At 38.4% G+C, this 18,982-nt stretch overlaps 1 protein-coding gene across 4 annotated transcripts in view; it reads right to left on the bottom strand.

Moving 5' to 3' along the window:
* Positions 1 to 18,982, bottom strand: part of TANC1 (tetratricopeptide repeat, ankyrin repeat and coiled-coil containing 1) — a 259,324-nt gene that overhangs the window by 60,508 nt on the left and 179,834 nt on the right. For 3 of the 4 annotated variants that reach the window (XM_072612108.1, XM_072612111.1, XM_072612109.1), the window contains 3 exons: positions 7,281 to 7,406; positions 4,157 to 4,438; positions 3,066 to 3,217 (listed from right to left, as the gene is read on the bottom strand). In XM_072612108.1, the coding sequence (XP_072468209.1) occupies positions 3,066 to 3,217; positions 4,157 to 4,438; positions 7,281 to 7,406 (560 nt within the window). The remainder of the gene's footprint in view (positions 1 to 3,065; positions 3,218 to 4,156; positions 4,439 to 7,280; positions 7,407 to 18,982) is intronic. The other variant, XM_072612110.1, reaches the window with a different exon arrangement.

Below are 18,982 nucleotides of genomic sequence, written 5' to 3'. Positions count from 1 at the left end.
ATTTGCATTTTCCCCCATCATGTTTGGAGTTAAATCAAATGAGGTACATCATAACACATATAAGTGGCTTTGTAAACCCTGAAGCACTATATAAAGGCTAGCTATTATTAATTCAATTATAATAGGCTCACTGGAATTAAAAAACAGGAAATAAGCTATTAAAAATGGATAGACATTTGAGAGCCAAAAGAGACTGATAGAAGAAACTGTGATTGTATTTTTTGAGCACTTCACATTTTTTCAAAGGTATTTTTGTTATTTTTTTCCAGCTCTATAAAATAATTTTTTGGTAGTTTGACTGGTATGGCACTGAATAAGTAAATTAATCTAGGCAGAATTGCCATTTTTATTGTAATAGCTCAACCTACTTATGAGCTATGGGTATTTTTCCAATTGTTCTGGCTTTATCTATGTGAAAAGCATTTTGTAATTGTGTTCATATAATTCCTGGGTTTGTCTTGGCAGGTAGACTCCTAAATATTTTATATTGTCTACAGTTATTTTAAATGGAATTCCTCTGTCTCTTGCTTCTGGACTTTGTTGACAATATACAGAAATGCTGATGATTTATGTGGGTTTATTCTATATCCTGCAACTTTGCTAAAGTAGTTTCAAGTAGTTTTTCAGTTGATTCTCTAGAATTCTCTAAATATACCATCATATCATCTGCAAAGAGAGATAGTTTTGTTTCTTCATTGCCTGTTCTAATTTCTTAAATTTCTTTTTCATCTCTTATTGCCAAAGGTAACATTTCTAGTACAATATTGAACAACAGTGATGATAAAAAGCATCCTTGCTTCACCCCTGATCTTACTGGAAAATCTTGCAGCTTATCCCCATTACATGTAATGTTTACTCGTGGTTTTAGATAGATTAGTACTTATCCTTTTAAGGAAAATTGCATTTATTCCTATGCTCTCTAGTGTTTTTAACAGGAATGGGTGCTGTGTTTTGTCAAATGCTTTTTCTGCATCTATTCTGATAATCATATGATTTCTTTTAGTTTTAGATATGATCAATTATTTAGTTTGTAGATGTGATCAATTATTCTGATAGCTTTCCTAATATTGAACTAGCCCTCTAATACTGGTGTAAACCCCACCTGGAAATAGTATATCATCTTCATGAGTTGCTGTAATCTTTTTGTTAATATTTTATTTAAAGTTTTTGCATCAATATTCATTAGGGAAATTGGTCTATAATTTTCTTTCTCTATTTGGCTGTTCCTGATCAACATCACATTTGTGTCATAAAAGGAATTTGGTAGGACTTCTTCACCTGGTTTTCCAAATGGCTTACATAGTATTGGAATTAATTTTTCTTTAAATGTTTGGTGGAAATCATTTGTAAATCCATTTGGCCCTGGAGATTTTTTCTTAGGGAATTCATTTATGACTCGTTCAATTTCTTTTTCTCAAACGGGATTAAGTATTTTATTTCATCTTCTGTTAATCTGGGCAATTTATATTTTTGTAAATATTCATCCATTTCACTTAGATTATCAGATTTATTATTATACAGTTTGGGGTGCTTTTATTTCACTTGGCCCTAACAACCTCATGTAGTAGGCAGGGTTATGTATTACTTACTATCTCTATTATCAAGGTAAAAGAACCAGGTGACAGAAATGGTAAGTGACATTTTCAAGGTTAACACAGGGACAGAAATAGGTTTCATTTCAGGTCTCTGGATTCTAAGCCTCATACTCTTGACAGTAAAGGAAGAAATATGGCACCTAACTATGGGTTTGAGATACATTTTTCAAGGGTAATTTATAATCATTCCTATCATACTGTTTTCCAACAAATCAGTCATCAACACACAGCAGTACAAAGTTCTGTCTTCAATGGAAAGAAGACAAGCCATAAAACACATCTCTCTCTATGGTGTACTTAGTAGCCAAGGCAGCCTATGCTGGGGACAGTCTTTCCTCTTTCAATCTAACAACCCTGTTCCTGTACAAACCCACTGACTTCACTGGTCAGAAGCAGCAAGACCTTCAGTTTTAGAGGAGACAAGCCAAGGGGCTGCTCATTTGAGCTAATGGGACTCAGGGGCAAGTGGAACAGACCATTACTTCTACAGGCTTCTTCTCCATCTGTACCATACCTTTGGGGACCCATAACTTCATGACCTCATGCCATGAAAGTCACTACAAAAACCCAAGCAATTAGCTGAAAGCGAGAGCAACAGCAAGGATTAAGGATAGAAAGGCAACCTCGTACTAGTGACAGATGTTAAAGCAGAAGAAAAATGTCACACAAAGACCTTAATGATCATAAATCTAGAAAGGAAAAGTCAGCCAACCCTCCTTTACAACATCATGATGAACCTCCAATAGAAAGTTATTGAGAACCAAGGTCTGAGGGAAATGAAGCCTTGGTCAGGAGACTTCTCAGCCAAGTAAAAGCCTTGAAATATTTGGCTCTCAGAAGTATATACCCTTTAGACTTTTTTAAAGTTCAGTTAAACATAAAATTAAACTCACAACAAAGGCATACTAGTGACTCTCATTAGCAACTTCTGTTCCCCTTTTAGACCCTTAATCCAATATCCACTCAACACAGGTAAATATCTACTGACCTACCTCACAGAGTTGTGAGGACCAAATGTTAAAAGGCTTTAATGTCAACTATTATTACCAAAATCATTAGATATTTGTCACTTTCAACACATTTCATTACATTTCTTAATTACAACTTTACTAAAACCCATCTTTTTTTTTAATAAGTTTTTAAAAAATGTTTCTTCTTCCAGTCTATTTTGAAAATGTAAAACTTACCTTAATGATGATGACAATGATGGCAACAAAAACTTACGTGGCACTTCAGAGTATACAAAAAGTATTCCCCACAACAACTCATGGAGGCTTAATGGTGCAAGTAAAAAATTCTCATCTTACAAATAAAAAACTGGAATTCAGAGAAGTTACTTATTAGACATCACAGAACTAGATGTGGGAAATAAATTTGTTCTTCTAATGTTCAATCTTTTGCTCAGCTCACAATACCATGTGTCTGATGGTCCCAAATCTAGCCTAACCGTCAAACACAAAGGCCCATTACCTTAGAGGCGAGGTATCTCAAGGCACTATCTACTGGTCTCTGATGCTCAGGAGTACCAGGACAACTTAGGGTCTTCGCAGCACTGGGAGCACCTGTGGAAGCATTGGGTGAGAACAATGGGGTGAAAGGAAGATCCTGGCAGGGATCTGAACCTGTGAAGGAACAAATAAAACCAGCAGCCCATTAAAAAAGATTTCCCAGTATCTATGTCAACAATATTAACAGGAAATCTAGTTCTCTTCAATCAGACAGTATACACCTTGATTAATTCTTAGCATTTCCCTGAGAAGCTGATACTTTTTTCCACCATATTTTAAATATAATGGGCTTTACTATGTTTAAGAAGCAGCAGGTGTTAAAAGTTATGTTCTTCCTAATCACTAAAAAGGTTTTAAGATTCTAATAATGTCACATCCTAAAGGACATATATATGGATATGCAATTAGGTGGTTTATCAAGGTTCCAATTTAATCTTCATGCTGTTAATGGATATACGAAGGAACCTTCAACACATATGACCAGGGGATCTGGGAACCTTAAGAACCCCTGCAATGGATGGGTTGGTCTGTTGAACTGGGAAACCCTAAACCTTTAGATTTAATGAGCATTGATGAGCCAGCCTTCTCAAACACCCCACTCCCCAAGAGCTCTCGATACAGGTTGTCTGAATAACTCCATGTCCTTCCACCTTTAACACTGCAGCTGTCCCTGCAGTGGATGGGACCATGTGTTCAGAGAGCAGGGCAGTGGCCATAGTGCCACCCTTTGTACTCTTTCCCTGGTCCAGCAAAACAGCGGCACTGGGAAAGAAAAAGAGATTTGGGGGGAGAAAGAGAGGACTCGTGCAACACAAAGAGGACAGACTTCCTCCCTCCCCCCAAGCTCCATCAAGGCATTTGATGTAATAAATAGTATTAGACCAGAATTTTCTTGTATGATCAAAAACTTCAATTAATTTTTTTTTTGTTTTAATGTAGCAGCTGGAACAACTTGAGAAACATTGATAATTTATGTTTATCACAACAGCAATATCCTGAATTTCATTTCATATTAACAACATAAACTAGACAACTAATTAAAGATGAGCATACTTTTAGGCGATGAACTGGGACTGTTTGAAGCAATCTGTCTCATGCGGCTCCCATGGCAGCTAAGTGCCACCAACTTAGAAATAATTGCAGTCTTCCCAAATCCCACATTTCCAACAACGACTGCTCCCCTATTTTCTGCCAACTCTGTATTCTTCAAGTTTTCTTCTATCAGTTGAAAGAGCCAATCTCTTCCAACGAACACAGAGTCTGTTGTTATGCTTGGCACTTCAAACAACAGTGGCTTCAACAAAATGTCTTGTGGCTTGTAAGGGACAAACCGTGCTAGAAGAAAGAACAGTGTAATTAGAAGAAACTCCATGGTTCTGTGCAATAATATTCTATTAGCAGCATCATTTCAAAGATCATCCTTTTGAACACAGCATAAAGTTTCAGTGTCTGCTCAGGATAAGATGAAATAATTCAAAAGAGATACTTGGTCCTTACATTTAAAAGATTTAGACCTAGGAAAATTTCACAAGTTCACTACAACCTAACAACTCCAGTCAAGCAATACTATATTTATTTGGCATTGTTTTTGGAGAGTAGGAAGGAATGATGGGAGGGAGACTGATCTCCTATCTTGTCCAGGTGGGAAATGCAGCAACCACTCATGTCATGATCCTACTCTTGACCCACACAGAAGCTTTAGATCTGCTGTTTCCAAACTTGGTCAATTCGGGCTCACTATTTTGGTGCAAGATTTGGTGTATATACCAGCAACAGTTTTAGTCCTCTTGACTTGCAGCTCACAACTCCTAACCTAGGCAATTCATCAGCCTCAGCCTTCCCAAATACCAAGGATTGCAGGTATGCACTACATTGTCCAGTTTATCTGGCACTAACAAGGAATCAACTATTAATTGAAAGCCTGATATGTATAGCGGACCACAGTATCTTTTTGTGTGTGATACACTTGACCCTAGCCAAAACAGAGAAGGCATTCAATTGATAGTTGACTCATGAATAGTACCAGAAAATTAACAAAACTGAATTAGAATCACTAGGTTGAAGATATTTAAGATACCTGTGAAATATAAGGACCAAGCTGACTTACTCTGTCTTCTAGTCAGATTTTCCAAATAATTCAAAATTATTCCTTTAAAAACTACAAAATGTTCAAAACAATTTATTAAAGTATTTTGAAAAGAAACCTTTCTGAAATTTACAGCATGCTCCCATACTTCACACACAAAAATATATGCTAACCTTTTCTTAATGGCTCAGTGTTATCATCACGAAGATTAATCATTGCTTCCTACTATTACCCAGAGATGCCCTCAGGGAGAGTAGAGGTGGGCAGGTCTACCTGTTTTTAGAGTCAGTTCTCTGCTCTCAAGGCCTCCAGCAGGATTTCCTATACTCCCTTCTAACCTTCTGGTCAAAAACACCCCAAACAAACAACAACAAAAAAATCTCCAACCAAGATAAATTAATAAATCCAATAATATTATTTCAAAAAACAAATCTGGTTCAAAGCCTGAGAGTAGTTCTCTACCTCTCCTGGGGAAAAAATGTTGCTTGAACTTTCTGAAAAGCCACTTCGCGGGCTCCTCCAGTGGTCCCTATTTACGTCAGGATCCTTTTGAGCATCTCGAACAGAGCTTCTGCATACACATTTGTAGCTTGGAAGCCTGACCACCAAAAGAAGCATTGTGCTACTGTTTTGATAAAACAACAATAACAACACAAAAATGACAATAACAGTCAGCCCTGAGGACTTTAAAATGAGTAGGTTGAGAACCAATCCATCAACAAACGTTTAAGCCCCTATGAAGCCCAGTGCAAAGCACTGAGGACAGCAAACACATTTCAATAGTCCTTGTCCTCTAGAGGTCAATATTTAGAATAAGGAAAAAAAATACTAGGAAAAAATTATTTTAAAAACTCTGTCAAAAAAAAATTCTTTAATTTTTTTTTCAAACTCAGATCTCCACAGATCTTAAATATTACCCTATTTCAAATTTAAGATTATACCACTCCTATAGGATGAACTGACTTTCTTTTCAACAGACTGAGACTCAATTTAAAAGATTTATAAATTTTCTGGGGCAATCCAACAGGCTTTACCAAAAATATCTTTTTAAAGGGGTGTGGGGAATAACAATTTCATCCTCAAGGACCATTGTTATAAAAATCTTTACAAGAATCTACATGACTCCTTTCCAAGGAAGGATAAAACAGCCACTAGGCTTGGACCCTCAGCAATTATATATCACAAACTAAAAGAATTTGTTTTGTGAAGTCTGGATTCAGTCAAAGGGATGCACTTGAGGCTCTCGAGTGCTGCATGAGGCCTCAAAGCTGCAGGTTCCCCACCCCTGTACTAGACTAATATAATAACTTTAAAGATTCTTTAGCTGCCCATAATTTTGGTAGAGGCAAAAATAATAGCATGCGGAGTCTACAAATGTAATTTCTTATTATGCTGATTTTCCTTTGGTCCTTCAATCCCAAGATTTTTGAGTCACTCAGAAGGGGGAGAGGGGGAGGGATATACAACCACCCACAAGGATTAGTGATTATTATACAGATGGCCACACCATGGATAGTTTGGTTTACCCAGAAATTGTATTTAATGAGTGTCTTTTACAACCACCATGAGTAAGTAAATAGTAAGCAATGTTTTCCCCTGGGCAAAGATGGCAACAGAACTGCTTCATCTTTGTTGGCTAAAATACCTAATGCCCTATTAGGTAAGGCTGCTGACATCCAAAATTCCAAGCTACTGGTTAGATGTACAAAACCAAATACACTGATAGATAGCCAAGGCAAACTCATAGAACCCAAGTAAACTCAATACACTATACTGGTAGGGGAAAAAAACTTAAATTCATAGTTGTTGGTGCTTTTTAAATCTGAAGTGAACATGTGTCACTCCCATAATTCACAGTGCATCACTGCAGAATGCTTATTTTTCAGTTCCATAACAATAGTCAACACTTCAATAAAATCCTTCAGTTCCAATGGCCTTTCCCTACACTTTTACTATTTTAAACAAATACACCTTAAGCTGCATTTTTGAAAAACAGTTCATAGCTGAGCACTGACAATCAAACAAGTGTTCAATAAATGTGTTGAACAAATGAGTCATGTCCATTACAAGAGAGACATTCAAGGCAAATACCTTTAATTTCTTGCTGCGCCCGACCTCCTGCGGTGTTGTGCCACGGTAATCTAATTGAGGTTCGAAGGGGAGCATTCCTCTGTCCATCTAAGTAGCTCAAATCTTCCAACTTGGTTGAGCTTGTTGCTGTATTATTGAAATTAAATGCATTCTCTTTAAAAACATGTTACAACAACATACAAAAAAATCTCCCCCACCTTATACTGAGTACAATCGAACATGGTTGGCCAAGTTCTTCCGTAAGTGGCCAGAAAAAAAGACAAAAGCTCACACCATTTTTTAAAATAACTAGCCTAGCAATTATTTATTACTCAGTAAAAGTTCAACACTCAAGAGAAAAACTCATGGGCAAGGCATCTAGACTTCCAGTTTGCTACAGTGAGTCTATCTGCAGTTGGTAGGACACCCAATCCTAAAATCAGACAAGTAGCTACCATGCTTTAAAAATTTCAAGTCATCAAAAAAAAAAAAAAAAAAATTTCAAGGCATCCATAATGACAACAATCTCCCTCCTCAGTGAGAAGGGGGACCATAGAGTCTTTCTTAAAAGTCAAAATACTTGTTAACACTCTAAACTTTTAAAGGTAAAAAAAGTTTCATTTTCATTGATACTTTTTTTACATCATTGTTATTTCTCGATCACTATCCCTCCCCCCAGCACTTCTTGTTATTTTTTATAATATATACTTATTCTGAACTTAACACCAAGTAAAACTGAAATTTCTAAACATATGGTAAAATAGAAAAAGCAGACTATACATAAAACTCCAGATCTCTATATTATAATATAGCTTGCTTCTCTTTTTAAGCATATGCTAAGCTCAAATTTTAGCTTTTAAAGTTCTCCTGCTTGTTTGTGTTTCTTTATGAAATTCCTTTTGCTCTCTTCTCTACATCTTAAAAAACCTTTAAAGGGGTTTCTGACCAAAAAAAACATTTTTCACATTCAATATTGAGTAGATCAGCAAGTCAAGTTAACAAGTGTTTGTTAAGCACCTACTATGCGCTAAATAGTGGGGTACCAAAATAAGGATAAAAAAAACAAAAGAACAAAAACAAGATCAACAGTAAACATAGATCTATATGAAGGGAAACCAAACATCTGTATTCCACTCAAGAGTCTGATTTAAACATATACTTAGATACATGCACAATACACCCAACACAAAGAAATTGTTGATTTTCATTGAAATTGGGAAACACACATTGAAAGTTTTTGTTTTAAAAACCTGAGTGATTTATTTACAAATCCTATGCCACAGTGAAAGAAATAAAAATAAAATTAACATAATTGGGCTTATGGGTTTCCTCAACCACAATAAAAAGTGCTAGAGGCCTTAAACAAATGGATTTCTGTCAAACTGATATAATGAGCACATGCTACTGCTACGTTCAAGGGTATATCTCATTCTGCCATGGCAAATTACTGGCTAGGCAAATTCTGATTCTAGCTAAGTCCCTGCAACGTTAGCATGCAGTGTGCAAGGATGAAAATCCCAAGGACCCAGGCTTCCATAGATGAGTCACAATCACCAGCAGAGCTGGATGAGGAGGGGGAAACATTCCAGCAACAGACATTGCCCCTACATTTTCCTTCCTTTTAAATAAAAAAAAAATTCAGGCCATGAGAGAATGCCTCAATTACCTCATTTGCCCTTGGCTGGCATCATTCCTTGTTCTCACTTCCCTGTTATCCAGGCTCACATTCCCCTTGTGTTATTCTCCATATGGTAAGCATAAATTTTCACTAATCACTTTTCCCACACCATGAGAATCCATTCTTCTGGGAGCCTGTGGTTAACCACCTCAGACTCATGAAGGCAACACAAATTGACTTTGTCCTACTGTATATTTCTGAGTTCAGTGCTCTTTTAAAAACATAACCTTGTTGGAGGCAGGAGCTACCGAGTTGTTTGAGAGAAAAAGAAAATTTAAGAGTGTCCTCAAAATGCTTTATTTTAGAAACATGAACAAAAATGTTGCCATCGTCCTATGCAGAAAGTACATATTCAGTCAGTATTCAGCAAAATCATAAAGGGGCAATATGGTATAGCCACAAGAATGCTAGATTTGGACCTGGAATCCCAGATCTGATATTTATTACCTGTGTGACCTTGAGCAAGTCAGTTAATTTCTCTGGGCCTCAGTTTCCTCATTCTGTAAAAAAGAGTGAGTTGGACTAAGTGGTCTCTGAGGTTCCTTCAACCCTAAGCGATAGGATCCTGACATAAACATTAGTATAGTGGGAAGAGCCCAACAACTATGGGGATCAGGGAGTTCCTTCCTCAAAGATTTGGCTGTCTATAACCATTCTTCTTCCCTTTCCTTCTGTTTCTGAAGAATAAGAGGCTATCCCTCTGGCCAAGACTGACGATGACAGTACTTCTCCCCCTTCTTAGAAAGCCTTTGCTCCAGTCTTTTCCTCCACAATAATTCCACTCCCTTCTGCTTTGAAACATTCAAAAGTCTTTGGACAATTTAAAAAACAAAACCTCTCTCTCTTCTTTTTTTTTTTTTTACTGTCAAATTGAAAAAAAATGGAAACCATTCTACTAGGGACTGCCATTCCTTCACCTCTTGTAGCTGGATTTTTAGTCTCTAGTAATATAATTTTCATACCAGTACCTTATGGAAATGATTCTCAGAAGGTTGTCAGGGGTCCATTGGTCACCAAATCCAGTGTCCTTTTCTAAATCCTCACCATCCATAAACCCTTTATAGCCTCTGACAGGGTGGACAAAGCCTTTTCTACTCCTTTTAGTTCTCTCCTTGTTTTCTAGTCATTCCTTCTCTTTCATCTCATTAATATGAGTATTTCTCAAGTATCTGTCCTAAGACTTCAAACCCTTTTCCTTGGTGGTAGACAGATAGATGGATGGATAGATGGACAGACTGGTAGGTGGACAGGCAGACAGATACCCACAAAAAGAACATTTATTAAGAACTTGCTAGGCAAGGCAATACAATCAACCAAGAAAATCCCTGACTTCAAGGAGCTTACTGTCTAATGAGACAAGAAAGTACGTAAAGGGGTGGGAAATGGTACCTCAGAGAAGACATCCATAGTGGCATGGTGAGGAGACAGCAAAGGAAGAGCCAAGAAGGCTCGAGCCAAGGAATATAAGGTAAACGTTCACCATACATCAGAGTCTGAGGACTAGGGGCCAAGGATTCTGGGGGAGGTAGTGGGGGAATGTGGCCAGAGGAAGAAGAGATGGCCTCATCTGCTCTGTACAACTATCACCTCTATGAAGATAACTCTCAAACTGGATCATCAATGCTAAACCTGAATTTTAACTACCTATCAAATATCTCCATTTAAATGTTCTGCCAGCACCTCAAGCTGAACGTTATTTAAAATGAATTTCATTACTTTCCCCTTAAAGCTGCTTCTCTTCCTGACTTCCCTATTTCTGTTAATAGCACCATCATTCTCCCACCAAGGTTACACAGACACGAAGTTAACCGTCTGTGAGTATCCCCACAATGTAGTTCTTTGACCAATGAAATTGCAGGGACTGTCCCCTTCCCCAAAAGTAAGCTACTATTATTATAAGATGGAAAAGATGTTAGATACGATTAGGAGAAATTTAGAAATCCTATATATAAGTGTTTCTGTGACCTAAGCAGAGCTATGCATTAGGAATATTTAATCTCACAATGGTACACAATGAATTGAATAGTACACAAAGAACACAAAGACGAGGCAGAGAAACCAATTAGAAAGCTCTTGCAAAAGATGAGGAGACACATGTATAACCTGTATCAGACTGCTTGCTATGATGTGGAGTGGGAGAGGGAAGGGAGAGAAGGAGAAAAACCTGGAACTCAAAATCTTATAAAAAGTGACTGTTGTGTCTTTATATGTAATTGGAAAAAATAAAATACTCCTTACATTTTTAAAAAGAAAGAAAAAACATTGGGGAAAATAATGATGATTAAAAATTGAGGGGAGAGAGAAGGGCCCTAAAGTAAGACAGTAGCTGTGTGAGGGGAGACAAAGTGTTATATAGGAGAGATGTTCTGAACTGATAAGATTTGGCAACAGACAGGATACGCAAGATAAGTGAGAATCCAGGATGACATTGCTTCAGACCAAAATAAAAGTCACCTCTGATGCATCCCTTTCCCTCACATCCAATCTGCTGTCAAGTATCAACTCCATTTTCCTAATGCCCCATTTTTGCCTTCATCACCTCCTCTCGACTCACACAAGAACCACCCTGGCCCAGGCCCCCATCAAGTCTTCATTCAGCTACCATAATAAACTGTGAGCTGGTATCTGTCTCCAGTCTCTCCCTTCACCAATTTACTTAAAGTAGGAGGCCTAGGCCTGTGCTTTCAACAGTGTCAAGACAACTCAGTGAGGAAACTCCAAGTACTGCAACAGGTGGGCACCTCTTCTGCAACATATTTTGTCAGAAAGTAGCTTGGGGGCAACGGAGAGGTGTAAGGACCTCCCTGAGTTCATACAGGCAGCATGTGTCCAAGGCAGGACGGGAACCAAGCTCTGAGTCCTGAGGTCAACTCTCTCCACTACATTTGTATTCATGCCTCTCATTTGTATTCATACTTAAATATAGATGGCATTTTATGATTCGATGCATTTTATATACATTTCCTCATTTAATCTTCACAGTAGCCCTGTTGAGCATGTTACCCTTAAAAGATGAGACAATTAAAGCTCACCTGGCTAATAATTAGGAAAGTCAGGATACTAACCCAGGTCTCCTAATTCTAAAATATAACATTTTTTCCCCACATGTGTATGTGTGTGAATGTGGTATAATAGACATAAGAGGTAGCTATTTGTTGCAAGGGATAGAGCCCTGGGCCTGGAATCAAGAAGATCTGAGTTCAAATTCAGCCTCAGACACTTACTAGTTGTGTGACTCTGAGCAAATCACTTAACCTCTGTTTGCCCCAGTTTCCTCAAATGTTAAATGGGGATAATAACAACACCTACTTTACAGGGTTGCTTTAAGTTTAAATGAGATAATATTTTTAAAGCACTTAGCACAGTGCCTGGTACACAGTAGGTGCTATATATTTGCACACCCTCCCCTAGCCCCATATATGCACATTGCATTATATGTGTATGATATATATATATACACAGACACATGTAACAAATGTATATTTGAGTGTGTATGTATGTATATACATCCATATACTCATACTCACATACTGTATAAACACATTTGCCCTCAACGCAATCAGACCCTGCTTATACAGTAACTAGAGTGTTGTTTTAAAGTTACGTTGTCTCCCTTCAGTCATGGTGGATAAAGAGTCTCATAAAGCTCACCCCAAATTTCTACAATAAAGCAAATTCTAAATATTTATTTTCAGGTGCTCCTCTTCTCATCTACCTCACAAGGTTATACTGAAGAACTGACTGGTAAATCTTAACACCCTCCTGATAAATGGCTGCCTGAGGCACTCCCATTACAGCCAGCACCCTGGCCCAGCATCTGGCTCTTAACACATTATATAGGCTCATATCAACAGGGAGGAGTTAAGGATGTTTGCTAGGAGGAGAAGCAGCAGTAGTCAAAAGCCTATGCTAACCACTCTGCTAACTTTCCAGAAATTTAAAATACTTCTTCACCTCAAGCCAGAAATACTTCTCACTTTTCACTTATCCCTGAAAACTTTTTATTCCAAGGAATAATTTAACATTCATCTTTAAATTTTCTGGTATTAGTGGAAGACTTTAAAATGAAACTATAAAGAACATGACAATTAAATAAACTCCACTTGTAAAAGGAGATAACTCCATACTGAAATGTCCTGAAAAGAACTCCTAATTTGTGAGTAAGGAGATTTAGATTCAAGACCTTACACTACAATATACTAGGTGCGTCATCCTAGGCACAAATAACAACTCCCGTACCCCTTTCACAGACTTCTAATCGGGAGCACCAAGGTGTTTACAATCTAATGAAAAAAATGATGACAGTGTTGAGGAGGCAGGGAAGAGCCAGGAGTAATGGGAATTTACACCATGAAAACATTTTGAGAGAAATGGCACCATAAAAGGTGGCCAATTATACATTTCTGAAGGTCTTTTAGGGAAAGGTTGGATGACCACTTGTCTTTATATGACGGCTGAACTAAAGTCTCTTTAACAGTGAAATTCTGTATTAAACCTCTCAACCTCAGTCTCTATAAAACAGAAATAATAATTCTCATGTTCCTTACCTCACATATTACTATGAGGATCATATCAGATAATATATGGAAAGTGATTTGCACAACTTTAAGTGCTATATGTCAGATATTATTATTGTCAATAATAACATAATTACTGGCCAAAAAAGCATTTAATAACACTTCCTATATGCCAAGCACTGTGCTTAAGCTCTGGGGATACAAAGAAATAGAGGTGAGGATCATAGGCCCTGCTCTTAGACACTCACATTCTAATGCAGGAGATAACATATACATAACTAGGTACATACAGGGTAAAGGAGAAGAAATCTCAAAGGGAAGACTCGAGCAATTGAGGGGAGCAGGTAAAACCTCCCCAAGAGGTTGGGGCTTAAGCTAACCCTTGAAGGAAGCCAGGAATTCAAGTCCACAAGCCTTCATTAAACTACTTTGTGCCAGGCACTGTGCTGATTGTGTTTGTCCTTTGTTTTCGAAGAGGACCATGACATCAGGGAAATGATGACATGATTCGCAGTTGACTTTGTTTTGAGTGAGGGAGGGCTGTGCAGGTCCCACTTTTTCCTCCAGAGCCATCTGGATTCAGTGACCAGATATTCATCAGGATGACTGAAGAAGGCCCAGGATGCAATGGGAGACCCTGGCCCTTTTAGGTTAATGCCTTTTCATGTACTCACTTAGAGTGAGGTAATATCCATTCAGTGAATAGGCCTCTTTAAGAAGTAGTCAAGGTATGACCCCTTTAATTAGAAAAAGAAAAAAAAATCAAGGTGGGAGGGCAAGACTGTCAGGGTTACTGTTCCAAAGAGAAACAGTTATCATCGATATTCACTCTAAATCAGGAGGGTCCAAAATACAGCCATTAAGTGGAGCTTGGGCACGGTCGAATCTATGGGCTTCAGAGTGAACTGGGTTTAGGGTTTTAGGGAGGGAGGGAAGGAGGGAGGGAAGGAAGGAAGGAAGGAAGAAAGGAAGGAAGGAAGGAAGGAAGGCAAGCAGGCAGGCAGGCAGGCAGGCAGGCACTGTGCTAGGCACAAAGAAAGGAGAGAAGAGGGGAGGGGAGGGGAGAGGGAAAAGAAAGCAAAAAACAGTTCCTGTTCTCAAGGACCTTACAGTTTAATGGGGAACATTAGGATAGTGTTGGTACTGAGGAGACAGAAAACACAGTGTGGGCAGAGTCACCAGTACAAACGAGAGCACCATCAGGCACAGATATTTGAGAGAAGATGACCGTCGAAAGCAGAAGAAAGGAATTTGCCATCTGAATACTTCTCATGTTCACTATCTTTAGAAACTGATTCACTCCTCTAGCTTCAGAGCAGCAAAGGAGAAAGCCTTCTTTCAGGCCCTATTTGATTCTCTAATCCAAAGTAACTCAGAGCCAGTCCAAATGTAGCAGTACTCATCTGAAGTCAGCAGCCTCTTGCTAGTTCAGCTTTTTAAGAGGCTTGAATAGTTGTTCAGAAAACTGTCTGAAGAGATATGACAGATTATAGAGAGTCACAGATGCAAATCTGAGGGCCTCAGAGATCACCTAGCCAAGGAGATAACTTGGGATCTGTGGATATTCTTTGGGCGTCTATGAACTTTGATGAGGAAAAAATTGCATCTTTATTTTCACTAACCTCTAACTGAAATTTAATATTTCATTGAATTATGAATGTAGACAACAAACATTCTGAAAAACAGTCGATAGGATTGCCAGACTGCCAAAAAGGTCATAATACACACACACACACACACACACACGCACAAAAATTAAGACCTCTCCCCCCCATTCTAGTGAAACCCTTCTGTTTTACAGAGAAGGAAATGGAGGCCCAGAGACATTCAGTTACATTGTCTCCTCAGTGTGTCCTATCTACCCAATAACACCATGTAGCCACATGAGCGCTTCAAGGAAAATCCTGCTGAACATTATGTAAAGCTGGGGTAGAGATAGAGGAGATGGCATTTTGCTCCTTAAAGTCACTTATTCACTGGTCTGTCAGAAGTTCAGACTCTCTTTAATTATTTAATATTAACTAGATCACCACTGCATACTAAACAGTGTTCAAGGAAGGGGAAGATCACACAAGAGAGATAAAAGCTGTGGCTTCTCATTGCAATCAATCCATTGATAACTCTTCTCAACAATGAACTTTATTGCATCTTTTTAGCACTTAATATATCCCACGATGTCTGAACGCAAGTCCCATTTTCCAGAGGGCTCAGGAAAGAGTTACACTGGGAGAAGAAAAAGGACTTCAGCAAATCCAAACATCTGCTGAAACCCTAAGTAGTTAGTGATCAGCCCTACCATCAAAGGCAAAGGCCAGTAGTCTCCACTACAATTACTGGTTCGAGTTTCAAGAAAATTGGATGGTAATTATTTGAGTTTGTGGGTTTCCTACACAATGAAATACAGTCTCCCAAGACCCACTTAAGAATAATTCAAGACAAGAAAAAAGTGGTCAAATACAATAGAATTCCATTATGCAAGATTCTGAAATATTGGGGAGGGGGCGCCTGGGGCCTCGGGATATCTATGATATACAAAAGAGGCTGCCACTTTGAAAATCAGTCAGTGAGTGTTTATTAGGCACCTACTATATGCCAGGTACTTTGCTCATTTCTGGAATATAAAAGTGATATGATAAAGATATATTAATGATATAACATGTGAAATAATAAAATCCAAATAAAAATAAAAGAAACATGTGTGTGTAATAATGCTCACAGAACACTGGTAACCAAATTCAAACACAGTTCTCTTGTTATACCAAATTCTTAAAAGAACAAAAATTTCTTCCAAATGAAAATCATTCCAAACCCTAACTTAAACTGTGTTATTCCTATTCAAAATGCTATGTAATAAACTGAACCAGTTTAGACACTGATGTAATGTCCAAATGACTTTATTACTGTAACAAGATTTAACCCGTAATATCACACTACAGTAATGATAGATGACTGGTCAGAAGGGGATGCCTATTGGCTCCATTTCTTTGGCACAGGGTCAGGGAGAGGAGAAGGACTGGGTAGAGAGGCGGAAGAATGGCAGTCTGGAATGGGGGAGGGGAGGAGGAATGAGGATCAAGACCAAGAAGTCCTCCTCTATACAAAATATCATCCAGAGTAGATACTCACTTGGGTTAACCTGAAAATGCAAAGAGTCCTGGGAGAGAGAGGTCCATTCATTTAACAATTAAGCATTAGTTATGATCAATGTATTGCACAAGGGATTGGGAAAAAATGAAATGATAAATAAAACATGGTGCTTGAACTCATAAAACTTGTGAATTAGTAGGGATGATAAAACATACAGATGAATATAAAAGAATATAAGAAAAGTGTGAGATTACTTGAGGAAGAAATAAACAACTCATATCCAGACAGTACCTTAATGTTTACAAAGGACTTTCATCACAGGGTCATGGTACAAGTATTATTATCCCTGTTTCACAGATGGGCAAACAAATTCAGAAAAGTGAAGTGGTTTATTTAGGAAAATATAAATAGTAAATGTAAGAGCTGGAATTAGAACCCATGTCTCTCCTAATTCCTATCTTTCTTCCCTTTTCCAAAAGAAAAGTATAGTACAATTTTAAGTAAAGGTATCAGAGGAGACTAGCATTTGAACTAGGTCTTTTAGCTGGTAGAAATGAAGTTAGCACAGACAAAAACATGTAAAGAGTAGCAAGTAATTGCAGTTGGGTTGGAACAAAGAAAATGTGAAAAGTTATGACATAAGTCTGGGGAGGAAGGTAAACTGTAGCAACAGCCTATGTACTTTGGACACCAGGCTAAAGACAATAAATTTTCTCTGATAGAATGAGTGAGTGATGTAAGGGTTTGGGGCAGAAGAGTGATGTGATCAGACCTACGCAGTAGGGAAAATCACCTGGCAGCAGCTTTTTGGAAAGAAATAAAACAGAAGGAAACCAGAGGTAGAAATACCTGTTAGGAGACTATTGCCACAGTCCAGGCAAGAGGTAATAAGGGCTTGAATTAGGGCAACGGTCATGGGAATGAGGAGGAAGAAAATCTGAGAAATACTGCAAACAGGTGCCAAAGGATATAGCAACTGACTGGATATGGAGAAAGAAGACACTGTATAATTTTTGGGAGAGCTTATTGGTTTTTTTCATCTTCATACCCCCAGGGTATGCACTCCTTACTTAATAACTGTCTATTGAACTAAACTGCAAAATGACTTCTGAGTTTCTGTCATGGGAGAAAAAGAACAGTTGCATTCGGGACCCACAAGTCAGGAAGCAGAACGCATTTGAGAGAGAGAAATAATGAAGTGCCTCTCTAGTCAGGCAACCACACGCTAGTTTCCAAATCAGGGCCAAGAGTTTGTTTTCCTACAAACACCCAAATAAGAACAGGGGCCATGAAAGGAAGAGCAATTCTGACTTGGGAGGGAGTGATGGAAAGGTCTCTTTAGATAACTGAGCGCTTTTTGGCAAGGTGCCCCTGACTGGGCCGCTAGTCTGCAGTTTTGGACAGAGGGGGTAGCAAGATGGAACAAGGAGCCATCTATGGGGGTTGAGCAGAGAGAAGGATATAAAAAACAAGCAAGGAAGGCACTAGAACCAGGCATGGGGAACCTGCAGTGACCTTCTAGGTCCTCAGGGGTGGCCTTTTGACTGAGTCCAAGTTGTCAGAACAAATCCTTTGGTTAAGGGGGTTTGTTCTGTGAATTTTGGATTCGGTCAAAGGGATGCACTTGAGGACCTAGAGGACCACATGTGGCCTTGAGGCCACAGGTTCCCTACTGTTGAGTCAAACTTCACTTGGTAATTTTTACCCAAGGCTGAGGTTATAGCAGGGGGAATTACAGAATAATAGATACAAAAAAAAAAAGCCTTTAAGATCAGTTATTTCAGTTGGGTCTGATTCTTCATGACCCCATTTGGGGTTTTCTTGGCAAAGACATTGGAGTGGTTTGCCATTTCCCTCTTCAGCTCATTTTGTAGGTGAGAAAACTGAGGCAAACAGGGTTAGGTGACTTGCCCAGGGCTGCAGATCTAATAAATGTCAGAGACCAAATTTGAACTCGGAAAGATGAGTCTTCCTGAACCCAGTGCTACATCCACTGCACCACCTAGTTGCCCTGAGGATCAACTAGTGCAACTCTATAAAATTCCCCTTTATTATTTTAAGCAGATCAGAGAATGGAAGCCCAGAAAGGGTAGGAAATTTACAGTTACCTGCAGAAAGCAGCAATGCAACCTCAGAACTAAATTTTCTAACTCTTTGTCTAGTGCCCTTTCCACTACATCATTCCTCTTGAGAACCATTTCCAACTTTGGGACACATGCCATAACTTGTTGATGTCATGCCATAGTTTATAACTAACTTACTCTCTCAATATACCCAAGGAGGTCCCATGGTTCCTTATTACCCAACGTTTAGTTTACCATAGATACACAACATTGCATTATACTTCTAACCCATTAATAAACACAGAAAATTACAGTACTTGCTTCTCCCCCCTTCTGAACATGGGATATGTTTTTAGTTTTTCAGTGATGTAAACTAGG

This window comes from Notamacropus eugenii, chromosome 5, assembly GCF_028372415.1.
Source record: "Notamacropus eugenii isolate mMacEug1 chromosome 5, mMacEug1.pri_v2, whole genome shotgun sequence".
Lineage (NCBI taxonomy): Eukaryota > Metazoa > Chordata > Mammalia > Diprotodontia > Macropodidae > Notamacropus > Notamacropus eugenii.
This window is presented reverse-complemented; position numbering and strand designations above follow the sequence as displayed.